The sequence below is a fragment of the Callithrix jacchus genome, chromosome 8, assembly GCF_049354715.1.
Source record: "Callithrix jacchus isolate 240 chromosome 8, calJac240_pri, whole genome shotgun sequence".
In the NCBI taxonomy this organism is placed as follows: Eukaryota; Metazoa; Chordata; class Mammalia; order Primates; family Cebidae; genus Callithrix; species Callithrix jacchus.
The window spans coordinates 33,163,867-33,186,547 of NC_133509.1; the positions used below are offsets into that span (position 1 = coordinate 33,163,867).

The window sequence follows — 22,681 nt, forward strand, 5'->3', positions numbered from 1 at the left end:
CAATCAAAAGATACAGACAAAATCTAACGGTATATCCAAAGATATACATAGACTCAAAATAAAGGGTTGGAAAAAAAAAAATGTACCAACCAAATGGAGAGCAAAAATAAATAAATAAAGAGCAGGAGTTGCAATTTTCACATTTGACAAAATAGATTTCAAAGCTACAAGGATACAAGGGTAAAAGGATTAATGTAATAATAAGAGATCTTAACACTCAGATACATAAGACCCATAATGAGATTTAGATTCAACGAGACAGAAAATTGATAACGATATCCGGGACTGGAACTAAGATCCAGAACAAATAAACTCAATAGAGCTCTCCATTTTAAACACACAAAATATACATTATCCACAAAATCTAACGATATATCTAAAGATATACAAAGACTCAAAACAAGGGGATGGAAAAAAACTCACCAACCAAATGGAGAGCAAAAATAAATAAATGAAAAGCAGGAGTTGCAATTCTCACACTTAATAAAATAGATTTCAAAGCTACAAGGATGCAAGGGTAAAAGGATTAATGTAACAATAAGAGATCTTAACACCCAGATACATAAGACACATAATGAGATTTAGATTCAACGAGACAAAAAATTGATAACAATATCCAGGACTTGAACTCAGAGCCAGAACAAATAAACACAATAGAGTTCTCCATTTTAAACACATAAAATATGCATTAACCACTTTAAACACTCAAAATATTGATTGGCCATTATTGAAACCTATTTTAGGAATGAAGTAATATTCCTTTTTCCCTCTTTTTCTTTTTTTCCCCTTCTTTTTCTCTTTTTCCCTCTAAAAAAAAAAAAAAAAAGAAAATACTGAGATGTTTCTGAGACACTAGGGCAGGAATGCAGGTGGGCCTCTGATAGGGCTGGATCTCCACTTTGGGTTATCTTGGACTCAGGCAACCTCTTTTTGTCCATCTCTCTCAGCCTCTTTCTCAGGCCAGCTTCACAGGGTCTCTGCAGCAGGCCGTCCTGCCTGCTGGTCTACTCTGTGTGAAAGGATAGTCCACAGCTCCCTAGTTCTCAGCCTATTGCTGGAAGCCAAAGGGAAAGTCACACCTCACTCATCTCTTTCCCTGACTCTGCCTTCCCCTCGCTCCCCTCTTCCTTACCTCTCTCTGCTTCAGCATTCCCAGGGAAGCAACTTTGACTGAATGAGGAGTCGAAAACACCCTTTACACAGGTTTTCCTGAAAAAAAGCTTGGTTACCACTTTATGACACCTTTTCAATAAACGACAGCTTCTTAAAACTAGAGAAAAATAATAAAGGTGATAAGACTTCAACTGCTTGTTTATCCCTGGGACAGTGAGATTTACTATGGGAACTAGAAGATATGGTGGTCCTGTGAGAAGACCCCCAGGCAGGTGGGTGGAGGCCTTGGCGTCTGGTTCTTTAAAATTCTGGGCAGGGCTCCATCTATTCTATGGGCTAATAATATTCCCTTGCTTCCCTCAGAGGAACATGGTGAATATCCAATGTGAGCATTGATGTGAAACTTTGAAAACATTTAAATGTAAGGTTATTTAATATTAACAATGATAGTTATTATTATTGAGGCTGCCAATGTTACTACTATCTAACTGTATTGGGTGAACAGTAGCAAAGGAATAGTTGCTTTAAACAATGAGTGTGGATAAGTAATGAACCCAGGCCACTGAGGAAATGAGAGGACTCTGTTTCTTGAGACTTCAGAAATAGGTATCTGGAGTGACTTTGGAGGTGGCCCAGAGAATGACCTAGGGAGGCTCTGAAGGACTAGCCCATCTTGATGATTGTTTCTTGATTACTGAAGTTGAACCTGCTGTTGCTAGAAACTAGGGCTTAAGTCTCTTTAACTCAGTCGGTGTCATCTTCATTGCACTCCATGAGCCTTCTAACATTTATAATAGCTATCCAGTTGATTTTTTTCTTTTTTTGAGATGGCATCTTACTCTGTCACCCAGGCGGGAGTGCAGTGGTGCGATCTCAGCTCCCTACAACCTCCACCTCCCAGGTTCAAGCAATTCTTCTGCCTCAGCTTCCCGAGTAGCTGGGACTACTGCTATACTCCCATGTAGTAGTAGTTAATTTTTGTACTACTTTAAATTTTGTACTACTCTATTAAAAATACAAAAATTAATGCCCAGTTGATTTTTGTATTTTTAATAGAGACGGGTTTCACTGTGTTGGCCAGTATGGTCTTGATCTCTTGACATTGTGATCTGCCTGCCTCAACCTCCCAAAGTGCTGGGATTATAGGTGTGAGCTACCACACCTGACCCCTCCAGTTGATCTTATTGGCAGTAATAAGCTGACATTTACGGGATACTTGCCATGTACATGTGTCCTTTCCATGCATGGCCTCATTAACTTCTGCCCATAACCCTATGAAGGAGATACCTTATCCCTATTTCACAGATGGTGAACGTAAGATTCTCAAACCTGAATGTGCATCTGAATCACCTGGAGGGCCTGTGAAACAGATTGCTGGGCCTACTCCCAGAGTTTCTGAATCAGTAGGTCTAGAGTGGGGCCTGATAATCTGCATTTCTAGCAAGTTCCTAGATGGTGCTTATGCTGCTGGTCAGAGGACCACAGTTGGAGACCTGCTGACTTAGAAGTATGAGGTAATTTATGCAGGGTCACAATGCTAGTAAGTGGAAGAGCCAGGACTCAAACTGGTATGTGGGATTCTAAAGTCCATGTTTTTAGGTACCTGGCTTTACTGCCTTTACCTAGAGTTTGGTCTGGTACAGCCTGATGAAGGATGAATTAAGTTTGCTATTCTTGATGATATAAATAGCTCTTGGTCCTGCCAGTTGTTCTTTCCAGTAAGGCAGCTGGTTCTTGTAAAAGCAAGCTGGCTGGTGTCTTGTCCTCACTCTGATGGTGGGAAAAGTTATATTCAAATTATATTCACAAGGCTAGGGATTTGGAGGCTTCTTTGGAGCTGAGCGCATTCTGCAGTTTGACGGGTGACTACAGGTGCCACACCTCTGGTCTTAGAACCCTCACCCACCTGCCTGAGCTAGGCGCTTGGGTATTGGAGGGTAATGATGGTACTGAAATATTTGAAAGGTTGTAGAAATGGCAAAGAACAAGGACTTTAAAGACATTTGTGCTTTTGTTTAAAAGAATTTTTGTGTGCTTTGTTGTAGATTAAAGGCCTACCTGAAGGTTTTGCTCATCCCAAAATCGGGTCGAATTACTCAGTTAAGACTGTAGAGAAGACATGGAAAGCTCTGCAGGATTTCAAAGAGGGCAATGCCATCTTTACCTTCCCAAATACTCCAGTGAAGTGTGCTGGAGCCCCTCAGAAGATCATGTATTTATCAGAAGCCTACTTCAGGAAGGTATGTCCTTTCCAGGGACGCAGATGAGCAGCAGACAGTGCTAATTCACTGATTGCAGGAATTCCATTTTATCTCTCTCATAATCCCTTTTATATTTCTAAATTTTCATTACATATGTACAAAATTACATAATTGGAAATTTACAAAATAGAAAAGAGGAGGAAATCACTCATAATCCAATTGCCTTAATACAGCTGCAGTTATCAGTTTGACACGACTTTCCAGCTTATTTTCTGTATTCTTAAATATGGTTACAGTCATAATGTACATGCAACATTTAGATGTATTACATAATATTAAATAGTATTTTTTGCATATTTTAAAAATGTATATAAAAAAGTCTACTGGAGAGACATGTTAGAGATTGTTTAGATATTTCCATATAATTAGACAATTAGTTACAGGTTGCTCATTTTTATCCATAGTGCTATCAACTACTTCCACTCAAGCTGAAGGTCATTAATATTTTCTGTCCCTTGGGTATACATTTTAAAAAATATAATAGGCAAAATGCCAATTTTAAAAGCAAAAAATGTTCACATAGAGCTTTTCTTTTTTTTTTTTGAGATGGAGCCTCACTCTGTAGCCCAGGCTGGAGTGCAGTGGCACGGTCTTGGCTCACTGCAACCTCCGCCTCCTGCGTCCCTGTTCAAGTAGTTCTCCTACCTCAGCCTCCCAAGTAGCTGGGATTACAGGCGCAAGCCACTATGCCCAGCTAATTTTTGTATTTTTTTTTTTGGTAGAGATGGAGTTTCACCATGTTGGCCAGTCTGGTCTTGAACTCCTGACCTTGTGATCCTCCCACCTCAGCCTCCCAAAGTATTGGGATTACAGGCATTAGCCACCACATCCGGCCTCTCATAGGGCTTTAACCCTTCATGGAAAGAGATATTTGGGCAGGAGGAGACTTTCTCAGCATTCTCCAAATGCCCTCTGTGTAAGAGCAGGTGTCTGTATCTCAAGTACACCTGGTTTGAGCTTGTGGGGGAAGCTGTTCTTGCCCTCCCTGCTCTTGCCTGGGGTGTGACATTTAGTTTACCAAAGTGTGGTTTGGCTTGAGATGGTGGCAGGATTTCAGGCAGCCCGTAGTCCTATACAGGGACATGTGGGAAGATGGATGGGGAAGAACAGGCTGGGGAGTGGTTGGATGTGTGCATGGAGGATGGGACTGGGCAAGACCTTCCCCCGAGTTCTGTAAACTGCAACAACTCTGTGAGGTGTGGAATTAAAGACAGTTCTAGCAATCATTTCTGACTCCAAGAAAGTTCATACTGGGTCCTAAAGGGTTGGCACAACCTTTTGTGGCACTTACCCACCTACCTTCTTCAGATGGTGAGATCCAGTGAGCAAGTCTTGAAAGGAGCCAAGCAAAGAAAAGTGTGAGAAACCAGCTCTTCCTTCTGTCCCGGAAACTTCCTTTGTGTAACTCTTTTCTCTCAAGTCTCGGATGGCCTGAGAGGAAGGTTCTCTTTCGAGTGCAATAAAATCTTAGACATTTGGGAGAATACTGGTTTCTATGAACAATACCAAGAAGGTAGAAACTCAGAGTTTTTCTTTTTGTTATTTGTTTGTTTTGTTCTGTTTTTTTAGTTTATTTTTGAGACATTTCATTCTGTTGCCCAGGCTGGAGTGCAATGGTGCAATCTTGGCTCACTGCAAAGTCTGCCTCCTGAGTTCAAGCGATTCTCCTGCCTCAGCCTCCTGAGTAGCTGGGATTACAGGTGCCTGCCACCACACCCAGCTAATTTTTGTATTTTTAGTAGAGACAGCCTGGTCTCGAACTATGTTGGCCAGACTGGTCTTGAACTCCTGACCTCAGGTGATCTGCTGGCCTCGGCCTCTCAAAGTGCTGGGATTACAGGCGTGAGGTACTGCGCCTGGCTGGAACTCAGTTTTGCTCACTGCTGTTCCCTTAGCACCTAGGACAGTATCTGGCTAACTCTAGAACTCTGTTAAATGTTTATTAACTGAATGAATACATGAATATATGAATAAATATTCCATTCTGCTCTATTCTGTCTTGACCTGGACTTAACCTTCACCTCTGGCATTCAGTTGAACAGTGCCCACCTCAGCCCCCAACTCACATGGGTACTTAGTTGTAGCTCATGGGCAGAACAAAAGGAGGAGGCAGTGGATTGGTCTACCCATCGCCCTGCCAGGGTACAGTGATGGCAAAAGCTAGCAAGATCTCTGCTGAGGGTTTTAATTCTTGTCTAGATTTAAAAAGAAGGCAGCTGAAGTCATGCTTTGGTGTTGGTGGTTTTCTTATTTTTCTCAGACAGGGAAGCGATCCAAGGCTAATATCATTTTCAACACTTCTCTTGGAGCCATTTTCGGGGTTAAGAAGTATGCAGATGCCCTGCAGGATATCATCCGGGAGCGGAACCTCACTGTTAACTACAAGCAAAACCTCGTTGAAGTCCGAGCCGATAAACAGGAGGCTGTATTTGAAAACCTGGACAAACCTGGAGAGACCCAAGTGATTTCAGTGAGTGGTGAGGTTGAGCTGTCAGCCTGAAGCATTGTCTGTTGAAATGCTGAAATGCGCCATAGATAAACGAGGCTCACAGCACCCTGTCTGCCATCATTGTGTGCTGGGGAAGGCTGGGTTAAACGAGCATCTTAGGCAAGTGATAGGGCGAGAAGGTAGGCCAAAATGGGCAGGGAAGAGAGATGTAAGAGGCTTCGTCAGTGGGAGGTGAGAAGGTATTGTCAACTGGTGCCAAGTGAATTTTTGTCTTATTCCTTTGACTCAGTTTTTCCTGGCATTGAATCACTTGAAGTAGCCAGAAAATATTCCACAGCTTTGGTTATTGTGTAGAGGTAAGGGAGGGCTTCCTTGCATACAAGATCTGGGGATTGTCTCAACTGGTGGCATGTGAGAAACAGCCCTGCTTGTGAGCAGAAAGTAACCCTGTGGGTAGTTCAGGAACAATAGGGATTGGCTGGGCATGGTGGCTCACGCTTGTAATCCCAGCACTTTGGAAGGCCAAGGTGGGCAGATCTCTTGAGGTCAGGAGTTCAAGACCAGCCTGGCCAACGTGATGAAGTCCTGTCTCTACTAAAAATACAAAAATCAGCTGGATGTGGTGGTATGTGCCTATAATCTCAGCTATCTGGGAGGCTGAGGCAGGAGAATTGCTGGAACCTGGGAGATGGAGGCTGCAGTGAGCTGAGATTGCAACACTACACTCCAGCTTGGGTGACAGAGCGAGATTCCATCTTAAAACAAAAACAAAAACCAAGAAATAATCTCAAACTTAGAGAAGTTGCAAAAATAAAAATAGTTCAAAGAAAATTGTATATAACTTTTACCTAGATCGCTCACAGAATTTTATCCCATTTGCTTTAGCTTTATTATTTGATCTCTTTTTCTCTCTCATTTTCCCAAAGGAAATTTGCATATATCATGCATCAGGTCTCTTTAGCCCCAAATACTTAAGTGTTAATTAACCTGGAGTGTTCTCTTACATAACCACAGTACAGTTATCAACTCAGTAACTAGCACAGATGCAATATTTTAAGGAAGGAAGGAAAGAAGAAAAAGGAGGGAAGGAAGGAAAGGAGGAGAGAGGGAGGGAAAGAAAGAAAGAAAGAGAAGGCCAGGGTGAGAACTACTGTTCAAGAGAGCAAGATTCGGTAATCCTCTTGCCCTCTCACATCACAGATTCTGATATGCCAAACATTTGGCCCAATGAGAATGACTGGTAGATTTGCTGATGTGCATGTGGGGGAGGGGAGGTGTGTGTATCACTTTTCTCGTGGCTGGCCATTCAGTATTCAGGCTGTCTTTCAGATTGGACAGGAAAAAGTTGGTGAGAAAGGAATGGAGAGAGCAGGATCCCTGGACTCCCTGGTTCCCAAACTCCTTGGCTGTCACTTGCAATTGTATATAATTTTTGTATTTCTTGCTCCGTTTCCTCATTCTGTCATCCTTAATCTAAAGTCCATGTGGGAAGGGGAAAATGCTGAACATCATTGTATAATTTCAACTGTCCCAGCCATGTTGTATATAGATATGCCATGTTGTTATATATATAAATATATATACATACATATAAAGAAAAAGAAAGAAAGAAATATTTTAACCTACTATTTGTATTCCAGTCTGGTTGATTGACCTGACTGCATTACAGCATTTTTTCCTCTCCAGTGCAGGACTCAGTCTGCAGTCAGGGATTGCATTTAATTGTGATGTCTATTTAGCCTCCTTTAACCTGGGACATTTCTATAGCTTTTCTTTGTCTTCTATGATGTCGATACTTTGAAATAATACAGCCCTTTCCCCACCACTTTTCTTTCAGTAGAATGTTCCTCCTTTTGGGTTTTTCTGTGTTTTCTTGTGATTAGTTTCAGGCTCTGCTATTTATTTATTTTTGAGACAAAGTCTTGCTGTGTTGTATAGGCTGGAGTGCAGTGGCGCAATCTCAGCTCACTCCAACCTCTGCTTCTCAGGTTCAAGTGATTCTCCTGCCTCAGTCTCATGAGTAGCTGATACTACAGGTGCGTGCCACCATGCCTGGCTAATTAAAAAAATTTTTTTAATTTTTAGTAGCCATGGGGTTTCACCATGTTGGCTAGGATGGTCTCCAATTCCTGACCTCAAGCCCATCTGCCTGCTTGGCTTCCTGAAGTGCTAGGATTATAGGTGAGAGACATTGCACCCAGCCCCAGGCTCTGTTTTTTCAGACTGGAACATTGCTTAAGCATTGCACCCTTCTAAGGTGTCACATTTGCAAGTAAACAATGTTCATCTGCCTTCATTGATGATGTTAATTTTGATCATCAGTCAAGATATGGTCCAGTTTTCTAACTGAATAATTACAATTGGTTTTCTCCCTTGCTACTACTAAGAAGTCTGTGGGAAGACACTTTAAAACCATGCAAATAGTCTGCTTATTCAAGTCTCCCCCTGAGAGTTAGCGTACATTGACGATTCTTGCCTAATGTGATCTTTACTATGGTGGTTGCAAAATGATTTTCTAACTAGCATTTCTGTACACTTACCAGTAAGCTCTTGGCATTCTGTCAGCAAGAGTCTTTGCTTTGCTTCTCTCTTAGTTCATTAACTATTGGTATGAACTCATGAGTTCCTTTATTTTTTACAATGGTGTATCATTCATTATTGTCCTTATTTTGGTGCTCAAATGGTTCTGGATTCGGTCAGTAGGCACCTGTTCCAGCTGGGTTTTCTGTCCCTGTGGCATGCTCCATCATGTGTTTGAGCACGTCCTTATGTTCTGATGTCATGGGTTGTCCCAGCCTCGTCGAGTATCTATCTGAGCCAGCTCAGGGTCATCATTTTGAATAGCCGCTGAGTAGTTATGCACAGAATCTGCTGGAATGGTTGGAGCTAGTTTGCACTTTACAAAAGGCTCTTGAATTACTGCTCTTTGTTTTTATGTGTGTTCTTTTTGTAGTTTTCCTTTTTCCTGGCTGTCACACAATTGTAAGTGACTTTGGAAGGTCCCTCCAGCTCTAGCTCTTTTAAATTGCTGCTCCTCAAATGGGCTAGGAGTGAGAGCTCATTTTTACTTTACAAAGGAGCCCATTCTAGAGAGCCCATCTGAGTGAGCCAAGATGGGTGGATCACAAGGTCAGGAGTTCAAGACCAGCCTGGCCAAGATGTTGTAATCCTGTCTCTACTGAAAATACAAAAGTTAGCCAGGCGTGGTGATGGGCGTCTGTAAACACAGCAACTCAGGAGGCTGAGGCAGAGAACTGCTTGAACCCGGGAGGTGGAGGTTGCAGGGAGTTGAGATCACGCCACTGCACTCCAGCCTTGGCAACAGAGCGAGATTCCGTCCTGAAAAAAAAAAAAAGAATTAAATGTAACCCAAAGTTTACAATTTTGAGTATTTGAGAGCTTGTGAACTGATCCAAGTCTCCTAAGTTAAAAAAAATCTTACCTTGTTTTACACCACAGAGTCCTGGAACTAGGAGAGACTTTGGAGATCGTCTAGGCTAGTGCATTTCTTTATGGATAAGCAAATTGAAGACCAAAGAGATGAAGTGACTTGTCCAAGTAGTAGCATTCTATTTTCCTTTGTAAATGAATCTGTTTCTTCAAGCCAGAGCTTGTCAGAAAGTGATCCACAGGTTTTACATGTCAGAATCACTAGCAGATGTTGTTTAAGTACAAATTCCTGTGCTTTACCCAGATCTACTAGATTGGGATCTCGGCATGGAGCAGCCTGGGAACTTGTATTTCCCATAAGTCTCCCAAGTGCTGCTAATAAACATTAACATTTGAAAACCATCACATGGAATGGACTATGTATGTTAATAAAGGAGGACCAAGTTATTTATCCTGTACAGTTACGGAAATGATGATAGATAAGGAGCAACCTACAACTAAGTACCAATCTTCCTTTCTTTTCTTTCTTTCTCTCTCCTTCTTTCTTTTACCTTCCTTCCTTCCTTCCTTCTTTTCTTTCGGAGTCTTACTCTGTCACTCAGGTTAGAGTGCAGTGGTACAATCATGGCTCACGGCTCACGGCTCACAGCTCACTGCAGCTTCTATTTCCCAGGCTCAGGCAATACTCCTACCTCAGCCTCCTGAGTAGCTGGGTCTATAGGCATGCACCACTATGCCTGGATAATTTTTGTAGAGATTGGATTTTACCATGTTGCTCTGGTTGGTCTCAAACTCCTGGGTTCAAGTGATTTGTCTGCCTTGGCCTCCTAAAGTGCTGGGATTACAGATGTGAGCCACCACATCCAGCCCATGTTAATTTCTTTTTCTTCCTTTTTTTTTTTTTTTTTTTTTTTGGAGCAGGGCCTTGCTCTGTCACCCAGGCTGGAGTGCAGTGGTATGATCTCCACTCACGGCAACCCCTACCTCCCTGCCTCAAGCAAGCCATCCTCCCACCTCAGCCTCCTGAGTAGCTGGGACTACAGGCGTGTGCTACTATGCCCAGCTAATTTTTTGTATTTTTGGTAGAGACAGGGGTCTCACTATGTTACCCAGGCTGGTCTCGAGCTCCTGAGCTCAAGTGATATTCCCGCCTTGACCTCCCAAAGTGTTGGGATTACAGGTGTGAGCCACTGCACCTGGCCATTAATTTCTAATGAATCCATAAAGTACACCCTAGTATTTCTTCCTTTGTAGGATGTTAGTTCATATAAAACTCCATATCTTTATGATGATTGTATGGAAATATTTAACTTTCCTTTTGGAAAAGATGTGTGGAATGTATATGTACTTGTGAAATTCAAACACATTAACTCCACCTAGATGACTCCAGTAAGGTTTAGACTTCAGTTCAAAAAAGTAGTTCTAGGTCAGGTGTGGTAGCTTGCACCTGTAATCCCAGCACTTTAGGAGGCTGCGGTAGGTGGGTTGCTTGAGCCCAGGAGTTCGAGACCAGCCTGAGCAATGCAGCAATACTGAGTCTACTAAAAGAAAAAAAGAATTAGCTGGGGGTGGTGGCTCAGTGCAAGCCTGTAGTCCCAGCTATTTGGGAGGCTGAGGCAGGAGGATCGTTTGAGCCCAGCAGTTCGAGGCTATAGTGAGCTATGATCAAGCTACTGCCCTCCAGTCTGGTGACAGAGTGAGACACTGTCTCAAAAGTAGTTCTAGTTGACTGCAGAAATGCAGTAAGGGCATTAATAATTTGGTGGATGATAGTTGTTGACCATTTCACCCATTATCCCACAAACATGCATTCAGTTTTAATGTTCATTAACAGACCTGGCCTCAGGGACCCATGTCCCCAAGAGCCAACCCCCACCCCAGATTATCCTGCAGGGGAGCGGCAGCCATTTGCAGTGCTTCTTCCCTGAGGCTAATTAAGCTTATTTTTGTCTGAAAGTTGTAATAAGTGCAAGTCATCTTCCTAATTCCCATTGCCATCAGTGACTGCTGAGCCTCTCTGAGGGCACAGGACTTCTTATGGAAACAAAGGGCTATTGACTATCTCACAAGGTTGGAATTGCCTTGAAGTGCTTGTTTTTACCCCAATGACATATTGTGAACATTTCAATCAGTGTATCCTTAACTGGACCCACTAGCAAATTGATGAATTTGCTGAATGCAGTTTGTTAAAAATAAATAAAAAGAATAAAAGAATCAACTATAAAATGTGAAAGAATATTACAAACAGAAAAAGTTAAATGAGCCCTCAAAAGTGATCAGGATGGGTCAGTGCAGTACTCAACAAAGGTAACCTTGATACAGTGTTTTGGAAAAAAAATTCACTCCTGCCTTCTGCACTGAAAAGTAAATCCAGTACTGAATCAGACCCCTTGCTCCTTTTCCAAAGTGCTAGGTAATATTTTTACCACCCCGTTCATCTTAAATTGTTGTTCTGACAGTTTCCTTTATGTGTTTTGAAGTTGACACATATTTGGGAATGATGCTTTCTTACCAGCTCCTAACACGGCCTTTATGAGTTTAAGGGATGCTGAGCATCACCTTACAGAATAACATGGAGGTGCTAAACTTTACAAGCTGACAGCTGAGGGTCAGGGAGACTGCAACTGAAATATACTACCCCCTTATTTTAGTATTAATAGAAACATCAATGGATTCTTTCAGAAAAATAGTGAGCTTTACTCCAATATCTCATATACCCCTATGTGTGTGTCCACAGGGATCTCGTGGTCTCTGTATGGGGAGATCATGTCAACTGAGAGAATGGTTATTTAGCTTATCACCACCCTCCAGGAGAACATGTAAGATCTTAGAGAGGGCGTGGACTGGGACAAGTGCTGATTGTATAATGCTCTGTACAGCCATAGCACAATGTATGGAGTAAGGAAGTTTGTGGGAGAGCTTGTGGAGCTGCAGAAATATTGAATAAATGCAAATGTGGATTCTCTCCTTGTGTGTAGTATGAAATGCTTCATGTCACACCACCAATGAGCCCACCAGACGTCCTCAAGACCAGTTCTGTGGCTGATGCTGCTGGCTGGGTGGATGTGGATAAAGAAACTCTGCAACACAAGAGGTACCCAAACGTGTTTGGGATTGGGGACTGCACCAACCTTCCTACGTCAAAGACTGCTGCTGCAGTGGGTAAGATAACCAGCTCTCTTTCTCTCTTTCTAAAAATACGTCACTCCAAGGCACTATTGTGACAAAAACAAAAGCTTGGCACCGGCCAGGCACAGTGGTTCATGCCTTAATCTCAGCACTTTGGGAGGCTGAGGCAGGCAGGTCATTTGAGGCCAGGAGTTTGAGACCAGCCTGGCCAACATGGTGAAACCTCATCTCAACTAACAATACAAAAATTAGTTGGGCGTGTGGTGGGTGCCTGCAATCCCAGCTACTCAGGAGGCTGAGGCAGAAGAATTACTTGAATCTGGGAGGCGGAGGGTGCAGTAAGCCAAGATTGCACCACTGCACTCCAGCCTGGGTGACAGAACAAGACTTCATCTAAAAAAAAAAAAAAAAAGCTTGGCACCAACAGCGTTCCATTAATAATGAAGAAACTTTTGTGTCCTAAAAATGACTTTGACCTTCCTAAGACAGAAGCAAGTTCTCAATGAACCCAGTGTCATATAAATAAAAAAGTACCTTTTGAGTACTTTACCCCAGGGTAGCATGATCTTATCTGCCTTTTCTGTGTCAGAGGGGTTGTTGTCAGAAGAAGGGGCATTAGAAAGAATACGTCACCTTTCCAGTGCTCTGGAATTCCGTTACTTCCCATACTGCCATACAGGCATCTCTGGCATTCTTTGCCTCTGACACCAGGCAGGTTGGCTGTTTTTCTTCTGCCTGAAACACCATAAAGCCAGGGAAGCATTTGTTTTCCCAGAAAACACATGCAAGTCAATGAAAGCTTACAGACCAGAAAATTGTCCTGTTAAGACAAACACATTGGAGCATGCCCTGAGTGGTACACGATTAAGGCCTCAGCCTGGAAAACTAAATTCTTCACCTAATGTTCTGCACCAGCAGTGATGGGGAGAATTGCCTTTTAGATTCTGTCTTACACCGACAGAAACTGTCTTCTCTGGATGCTATAAAACACAGGACCTTCCTCCTGATGGTTATGGTAGTGTTTTGTGTGAATTAGGCACCTGTGGAACAGATTGTGTTACTTTTGCTGACTGTTTCCATGTTAAGGTAGACTATCTAGGAAATTCACTGAATATCTTTTTCATTATTAATACTGATTTCCTTCCAACTTTCTATTTAAAAAAATCTCAAACCTATACATATTTGAAAGAAATTGTAATACTCATATACCCTTCAGGTATTAATCAATTATTAATATTTTGTGACATTTGCTTCATTATATTTATGTGTGTATATACACATATATATTTATTTGTGTGTGTGTGTATGTGTTTATATATATATATATATATATTTTTTTTTTTTTTTGAGTCAGAATTTTGCTCTTTTTGCCCAGGCTGGAGTGCAGTGGCACAATCTCAGCTCACTGCACCCTCCACCTCCTTGGTTCAAGTGATTCTCCTGCCTCAGCCTCCTGAGTAGCTGGGATTACAGGGCTGTGCCACCAGGCCTGGCTAGTTTTTGTGATTTTAGTAGAGACGGGGTTTCACCATGTTGGCCAGGCTGGTCTCAAACTTCCGACCTCAGGTGATCCGCCTGCCTCTGCCTCCCAAAATGCTAAGCGTGAGCCACTGTGCCCGGTCCATATTTATGTATATTTTCCGAAAAATGTCCTTTGTTGGCCCAGCCTCTCCTTTCCTTAAATCCATCAGCCAGTCAAAGATCACACAGGACATTGGGCGTCATGTCTCTTTGGTCCCCTTTAATTTAGAACAGGCCTTCTGACATTTGTTTCTTTACTTTCATGACATTGACATTTTTGAAGATTCCAGGCTAGTTATCTTGTAGAATACCCCACAATTTAGAATTATCTACTTGTTTTCTTTCTCTCCTTCCTTCCTTCCTTCCTTCCTTCCTTCCTTCCTTCCTTCCTTCCTTCCTTCCTTCCTTCCTTCCTTCCTTCCTTCCTTCCTTCCTTTTCTCTCTCTTTCTTTCAATGGAATCTTGCTCTGTCACCCAGGCTGGAGTGCAGTGGCATGATCTTGACTCACTGCAACCTCTGCCTCCTGGGTTCAAGTGATTCTCCTGCCTCAGCCCCACAAGTAGCTGGGATTACAGGTGTATGCCATCATCCTCAGCTAATTTTTGTATTTTTAGTAGAGATGGGGTTTCACCATATTGGTCAGGCTAGTCTTGAACTCCTGACCTTATGATCCACCTGCCTTGGACTCCCAAAGTGCTGGGATTCAGGCGTGAGTCACTGTGCCTGGCCTTGTCTAGCTGTTTTCTTATGGTTAGATTCAGTTTATATGCTTTGGCACGAATCTCCACACCTGAGGCTGTGTACCTCCCTCTGTGGCATCTCAGGAGCCCATCACATTAGTTTGCCTTGTCTTTGGTGAAGCTAGACTGCCTCACTGGGTTAAGAGACAGTCTATCTTTTTTTTTTTTTTTCCATTATAAAAGTACTCACTGTCTTGTAATTTATAGGTAGTCTGTGGGGTGATAGTTTGGACTGAATTCATGTAATGTAAGCCTGTTGAATTTATGTGGTGAAATTACCTGTGATGTGAGGCCCAGATGACCCAGCTTAACTCAATGTTCCAAATAGGTAAGACTGAATACGATTAAACAAAAAGTTCTAAGTGGAAAATCTTGCTCCCAGTCCTGCAGTGCATCTGTGCGGCTTCCATGTTCCCCTAACCATGGGAGAGCATCCCCATTGTTTTTACATCTGTGTCTTACAATCTGCATCCTATTCTATGGTTGCTCAAGAGCTTATTTATTGAGTCCACTCTTAATTATATCTGGGTTGTTTCCAACCCGTTTTTATTTCAAACAGCACCATAATGAGTGCTCTTTCTCTGTTATTTAGGTTGGTGCAAAAGTAATTGCAGGTTTTGCCTTTACTCTTAATGGCAAAAACCACAATTACTTTGGCACCGACCTAATATTTCACATGTGTGAAGGTCTACTTGCTCTTCTCTTCAGTGTCCAAATTACAATAGTACTAGCTTTTCTCGAGCAGATCTGCATTTTATCTTAGATTTCCTTCCCCAAATCCTCTGAGTATCCCAAGGCAATACGACACTCGTTTCACTAATCTGTCCTTGGGTTTACTTGCCACCAAACCACTGTTCAGACCCCTGTGCTACTGCGAACAAGACCCAGCTTGCTGTATTGCTTCTGGCTTCCCTGAGCTCATGTCCCCTTCTCTCTGCCCCAGGATGCTCCTTTAATTACTCCCAGCACAGCTATGATCAGGATGTGGCATTTAACAGAAGTTAACTGAAGGCATGGGCATGATAGAAGGGGATTGTAATACAGGGTAGAAACTCCTGCACACCTGCACCATGCATACTTCAAGGCTGGACTTTGGGTGATGGCTCCCTGGCTCCCCAGGCCTCACCTCTCTGCAGTGGCATCTACTGGACATCTCTGCTCCTTTTCCATTGGCCTTGATGTCCTGCTGCTGTGACCTCCTCAGATGTTATTAGTCCAGATTCCACACTCTATGGCCCTCAAGGAAGAACACGGTTTTCCAAAAGGGAAATATGATCTTTAGAGATGTTGCTTTGCCAACAGTGAATATAGCTATTTAATTTTTTTCTTTATTTTAGAGACAGGGTCTCACTCTCTGTTGCCCAGGGCGGAGTCCAGTGGAGCGGTCACAGCTCTCTGCAACCTTGACCTCTTGGGATCAAAGTGATCCTTCCACATCAACCCCCCCACCCCAAGTAGCTTGAACTGTAGGCATGTGTCACCACACCCAGCAAAATTTTAAATTATCTCTAGAGACAGGGTCTCCCTATATTGCCCAGGCTGGTCTCAAACTCCTGGGCTCAAGCGATCCTCCTGCCTTGGCCTCCCAAAATACTGGGATTACAGGCATTAGCCACCACACTTGGCCTCATTTAATATGTACATATTTTTAGATTCTTGCTCTGTCACCTAGGCTGGAGTGCAGTGGCACGATCTTGGCTCACTGCAACGTCTACTTCCTGAGTTCAAGTAATTTTCTCACCTTAGCCTCCCGAGTAGCTGGAATTACAGGCACCTGCCTAATTTTTCTATTTTTATTAGAGATGGGGTTTCACCATGTTGGCCAGGGTGTTCTTGAACTCCTGAACTCAAGTGTTCCACCCACCTCAGCCTCCCAAAGTGCTAGGATTACAGGCAGGAGCCACCATGCCAGCCTCATTTAATATTCTTACGCAGAGCTGTTTACTCTTCATTTTCTTGAACACCCCCCCTGCCCTGTTCTAGAAAAAAAATCATTGCTGCGTCTTTGATTTGGGCATCAGGAAACGAAAGCTTGTGGGTCAAGTGCAGCCCATTGCCTATTTTTGTATAACTGGCAAAAAATGGTTTCTATGAACCATTACAGTCATTTTGAAGATAGGGAATGATAACTCTTTTTCTCATTCTAAGAAAAATAATTTTATTCTTCTCATTAGTAGACCTGTATTACAAACATATTATTATATTTAGAATTTTCTGAATAAGATGTTTTGGTGGAAATTTGTTTTTTCTTGTTATATAATATCTTTGATTTTGCCCTGTTGGTCCGCAAGGCCTGCAGTGTTTCTTTATAGAAAAAGTAGACCCTGATTTGGGGGATTACAAAATAACTACTTGAATAAGCATTTTATAATACAAAGGTAACCCATCTTTCCTCAAAAGCGAATCCCATGTTCTACCCCTAGGCCTCTGGGCCTCAAGTCATCTTGGCCTCCCAAAGTGCTGAGATTATAGGTGTAAGCCACCACGCCCGGCCACCAACTGCTGTCTCTTTAAAAGAGCAGTCTTTTTTTTTTTTCTGAGATGGTGTGTTACTTCATTGCCCAGGCTGGAGTTCCCTGGTGTGATCTCAGCTGGCTGCAACCTCCACCTCTTGGGTTCAAGCAATTCCCATGCCTTAGCCTCCTAACTAGCTGGGATTACAGGTGTGTATCACCACGCCTAACTAATTTTTGTATTTTTTTTAGAGACAAGGTTTCATCATGTTGGCCAGGCTGGTCTTGAATTCCTGACCTCAAATGATCCACCCACCTCAGTCTCCCAAAGTGCTGGGATTATAGGTGTGAGCCATAGGACTTGGCTGGGCAGTTTTAATTATCAAAATTGAACACAGACTGGGTTTAGATTATATGAAAGGAATTATTACTAATATTTTGGGGGTGTGAAAATACTATGCATTTGTGTTAAGAAAATTCCCCATTAGAGATACAGACAGAAAGATTTATGAGTGAATTGATGTGATATCTGCTCTAACAATACAGCAGGAAAAAAAATAGTATGTGTGATGAGATGGATGAAACAAGAATGATGGAATTTGAACATTTTCATAATAAAAAAGGCAGTCTCCCCACTCTTGCCAAAGAAAAAAACAAATTCCTATCTATGTATCTATCCATCTATATATGTATCTATCTATCTTTGTCTGTCTGTCTATTTAGGAAAGAGACAGAGAGATGGGAATGCAGGTAGATCTCTGTATCTATATCTATATCTAAATCTATATCCATCTGGCCCTGCCTCAGCCAGGGCAGTCCAGTAGAGAGGAAACTGCGCTTTGCCTTAATGGAAATGCCTGGGGCTACCAATCCAGACTGCCATTGAACAGGGACACAGAGATAACCCGCATGGCCAAGAACACTGACTAAGTTGACACATAGACTAATTGACAGCCTCGACCCCAGAAGGAGAAGCACTGGGGTTGGGGTAGAGCCATCCTAACAGCTACACTGGAGAGAGTCAGCACTTTCATTTCAAACCCATGGAGCCACATGTGTGGGCCTTTCATGAATTAAAGAACCACCTCTGGTAGTCAGAACTTCAGTCGGTGAGAAGGTCATGTTCTTTCTAGTCACAGTCTCAAGGGACGGGAAGTGGAATCTTCTTAAAAGGGTTTACATGAAAGTTATTTGCAAATTAGTTTTCATGGAAAAGCTAGATGCTTATGTTTTTCTGACTTTTTGATTTCTCTTATAGCTGCCCAGTCAGGAATACTTGATAAAACAATTTCTCTGATTATGAAGAATCAAACACCAACGAAGAAGGTTTGTATGCCTCGTAAGAATTACTGTCTCAATGATCATCTTCCATTCAGTGTGAAAGTAGTGTTTTCCCATGGTTTTGCACTTTCTTAATTAGTGTCTCCAATATGGGCACTTCTGTTTTTGCCATTAGTAATATTTTTTATTATATAATTTACATTTTTTCACAGCACAAAAAGTTAGAATATACAGAAAAGAAAAAATTATAATTACTCAAAGCAAATAATAAATTCTAAATTATTAATATAGTACCATGAAAAAAATCTACTTTCCAACTCAGTCTGATTTGCAATTTTAGTATGATGGCTACACATCATGTCCACTGGTGACCGACTACAACCGTGTGATTCTTGCCGAGTTTGACTACAAAGCGGAGCCGCTAGAAACCTTCCCTGTGGATCAAAGCAAAGAGCGCCTTTCTATGTACCTCATGAAAGCTGACCTGATGCCTCTCCTGTATTGGAATATGATGCTAAGGTAAGTGCACTGCTTGGTTTCTGGATGAGGAAAGGGATTAGTAGTACATCTCCACCCGCAGGGGATGTAGCCTCTTTTCTTCATGATTAGCAGTGACTAAATCTTCTGTTTTCCACACTCTGGGTCCTCTTTTGCTGCTTGGATAAATAATAGTAAATCACTTTCACATATCAAGTACTCTGTCATCTGCTACCTTACCTTTTGTTTTTTTTGAGACAGAGTTGCTCTGTTGCCCAGGTTGGAGTGCAGCAGCCTGAACTTGGCTCACTGCAGTCTCCACCTCCTGGGTTCATGCAATTTTCCTGCCTCAGCCTCCTAATTAGCTGGGGTTACAGATGCCGGCCACCATGCCTGGCTAATTTTTGTATTTTTAGTAGAGATGGGGTTTTACCATGTTCGCCAGGCTAGTCTTGAACTCCTGGCCTCAATTTATCTGCCTGCCTTGGCCTCCCAAAGTGCTGCGATTACACTGGTGAGCCATAGTGCCCAGTCCCTTACCTTTGTTTTTATTTGTCATAGGAAAAAGCAAACAGTGATTAAGAGCACAGACTTTGTAGTCAGACCTGTATTTGAGTCATATTTCTGCCATTAACATGGGAGAAGTCATTAGCAGTGTCATGACAGCCATTTATAATGACATATAAAGCTGTGTGTCCCAGGGAAAGTTGCTTAAACTCTCTGTGGTTAAGTTTCTCATCTGCAAAATAAAAGTAACTTTGCCTACCTCACAAGATGGAGATTACTGTGATAACACATAAAGAGGCAGGTACATAGTAGGCATTCAATAAGTAAATAGTCATAAAAATGGGTAATTCCTCTTATTCATTCTTTTTTTTTAAATTTTTTGAGGCAGGGTCTTGCTCTGTTGCCCAGGCTGGAGTGCAGTGGTGTGATCTCAGCTCACTGCAACCTCTGCTTCCTGGGTTCAAGCGATTCTCCTGCCTCAGCCTCCCAAGTAGCTGGGATTACAGAAATGTGCCACCATGCCCTGCTAATTTTTGTATTTTTAGTAGATATGGGGTTTTGCCATGTTGGCCAGACTGGTCTTGAACTCCTGGCCTCAAGTGATCTGTCAGCCTTGACCTCCCAGAGTGCTGGGATTACAGGTGTAAGCCACTGCACCCAGCTGCTCTTCTTCATTCTAAAAGCTGATGATCTCATTTGACTTTTCCAAACCCATATGAGAGATAAGTTATGGTATCTACACCGGTGGTCCTGAACCAAGAGTGATCTTCCTACCCCTTGCTGCTCCAGGGACATTTGATAATTCCTGGAGACATTTTTTTGGTTGTTACAACTGGAGGGGTGCTACTTACATCTAGTAAGCAGAGGCCAAGGATGCTGCTAAACATCCTACAATGCGCAGGTCAGCCTCCCACAGCAAAGAATTATCTGGTCCAAAATGTCAGTAGGGCTGAGATTCAGAAATCCTGACCTATAGTTAACTATGAGCTAATGAAAGCAGAAAGAGTAGCAGTTTGCATGTAGTAGAGGCTTGTACAGGTATATCAAATTGAGTCAGCATGTCCAGGCTCACACAGCAAGTCAGTGTCAAGGCTGGGACTGGAAGTAGGCCGTCCCCTCCTAGTCACGTTATCTTTCCAGCTCACTAGACAATCTTGCTTCATGTGCTGATAAACATCCTCTGTGAGCAGCCTGGCTTCCCTTTCAGCATCCTCCTGGCTGAAATCACCTCATCTGTCTTGCTGTAAGTACATTTTTTGTGTTATTTCTTACAGGGGTTACTGGGGAGGACCAGCGTTTCTGCGCAAGTTGTTTCATCTGGGTATGAGTTAAGGATGGCTCAGCACTTGCTCATCTTGGATGACTTCTGGGCCAAGACTGCAGTCACGGAATGACCAAGAGCAGCATGAAGGACTTGGAACCTATCCCTGTAAAGAGATTCTTGATGGATAATGGTGACCAAATGCCTCCCTTTCCAGTACCTTTGAACAGTCACCCTGTGGGCTGCTCATGATGGGTTTGATTCTTTGGGAATAATAAAATGAAAGAATAGACTTTATTTTATGAATAAGAGTTTGTCACTGATCGTGTTGTATGAGAAAATTTTATCTAGGCTGGTAGGAATGAAAGGTCACAGCACTTGGGAGAGAATTATGGTGGTGGTGGGCTAGCTTACGTGTTATCCACTGTGAGTATTCAGCTGACAGCTGGCATAATTTCACAGAGCCTATTTGGATTCACTGAAAAGGGTCATTCCAGGGACAATATTGTTTCAGTCACAGTGTGCAGTAGCCCTGAACACGTGCTGCTTAGAACTCCTGCTGCGGGAGCACAGTGGAGTAAGAGCCCAGCTGCCACCCCTCTGGCTCCACCACCCGGTTTGTGCTAAGGCCATACTTTCTTCCAGCCAGTGACTGAACGTGGTGGGGCACTAGTGCTGCCCCGTTCCTTGGAATGCGGGACTTCTCCACTGGACAACTTGGGCCCCAGGACCCACCATCAACCTGGCTGAAACTTCCTAAGAACTGTGCTGTGTCTGAGGGTCTTCTATCCAGTCCTCCTTCCTTCCCCCTCTGTTTTCATAGGTGTCCATCTTGTACTGTGACCTGAAGGCCCGCCTTGCCTTCTCCTGTTCCTGCTCCTTTATCCTTCCTAGGCACGTCCCCTCTTTAAATCTCCTGCAAATCTAGTTCTCCCCAGGCACCTGTTTCTCAGGGAACCTCTGCACAGTGGGGTTAGAGGAATCCTGATGTGTATAGCAAGCATTTGCTAGATTCAGTCCCAATTTTGCCCAGCAAAGTTTTGAATGAGTTTGTAGTAGAGATATTGCAGGAAATAGTTCAAGTTAATTTGATGTTTAGCAGTGGCTAAACATCTTGATGTTAGAGACTTTGGGCATTCACTCACTCACTCAACAAATATTTATTGAGCATATACTACCTTCTGAGTGCTATTCTTGGCCCAGGGCACACACTGTTGAACCAGATAAATAAGGGCCCTGTCCACATTTTTGTGGTTCCTGTGATAGTTTCCTCTTCCTTTCTCGGGATGCCAAGGAAGCTTGCTGAGTGAGGCCCCGGTTGGATCAGGGAAGTAGACTTTCTTCAGCGGTGTCCATTCTGGGGGCGGGCAGGGACCTAACTACTCCAGCAGCTGGCCACAGGACTGGGAGATGTTCTCGTGGGTGTCTGCAAATCCTGGTTTGCCTGGGATGTCCCTGTTTAACACCTGTTGTCCTGGCATAACTAAATAGTGTCCCCTCTAGCTCTCCAAGATGTTGCAGTTTAGACAATAGATTATGAGCACTCCCTAGTCTCAGAATGGGAGAGTAGTGCTACGAACGATGCTAATACAGGACTTGTCACCTCATTGGCTTTCACATGGTGCTTATGAGACAAGCAGGAGTAGGATTAGTCTGCCTTGTTCTCCGAGTCCTGGCAAAGAAACTCCATCCCTTGATAGAGTTCCTGCCCAAATCTGCTGCCACCTGGGTCCTGGTGGTCTGCTCACTCTCCTAGGCATGGAAGTCACGGAGAACCAGGGACTGTTCATCTCAAATGGTTCTCCTCTGCAGGGTCTAGGAAGGCTTGGGAATTACCCGGTTGGGACTCTCTCCCTGGATGTAGACAAAAGTGCTGGAAAGGCAGGTTTTTGCATTTTCAGAGGATGAGGCTGTGATTCTTGGGAATGGCTGAGGCTCCAGGTGGAATAACTTTGAAATCTCTGGAGAAGTTACCTCCAGCCTCTGTTTATGATGATGCATTCTGAATGAAACCTTCAAGCATCAGGGAATTGATTTCAGGTTCATATTATGCTGGGTAGAAAGTATTACCAAGGCTGGAGACAGCAGTGACCATGAC

At 42.9% G+C, this 22,681-nt stretch overlaps 1 protein-coding gene across 4 annotated transcripts in view; it reads left to right on the top strand.

Annotated features, from left to right (window-relative positions):
- The window catches only part of SQOR (sulfide quinone oxidoreductase), a 56,605-nt gene extending 35,725 nt beyond the window's left edge, over positions 1–20,880 (top strand). For all 4 annotated transcript variants that reach the window (XM_035259576.2, XM_054239609.2, XM_035259574.3 and 1 more), the window contains 6 exons: positions 3,159–3,353; positions 5,635–5,844; positions 12,192–12,375; positions 18,316–18,383; positions 18,679–18,857; positions 20,597–20,880. In XM_035259576.2, the coding sequence (XP_035115467.1) occupies positions 3,159–3,353; positions 5,635–5,844; positions 12,192–12,375; positions 18,316–18,383; positions 18,679–18,857; positions 20,597–20,654 (894 nt within the window). In that variant the 3' untranslated portion in view covers positions 20,655–20,880. The remainder of the gene's footprint in view (positions 1–3,158; positions 3,354–5,634; positions 5,845–12,191; positions 12,376–18,315; positions 18,384–18,678; positions 18,858–20,596) is intronic.
- Positions 20,881–22,681: the final 1,801 nt, after the last annotated feature.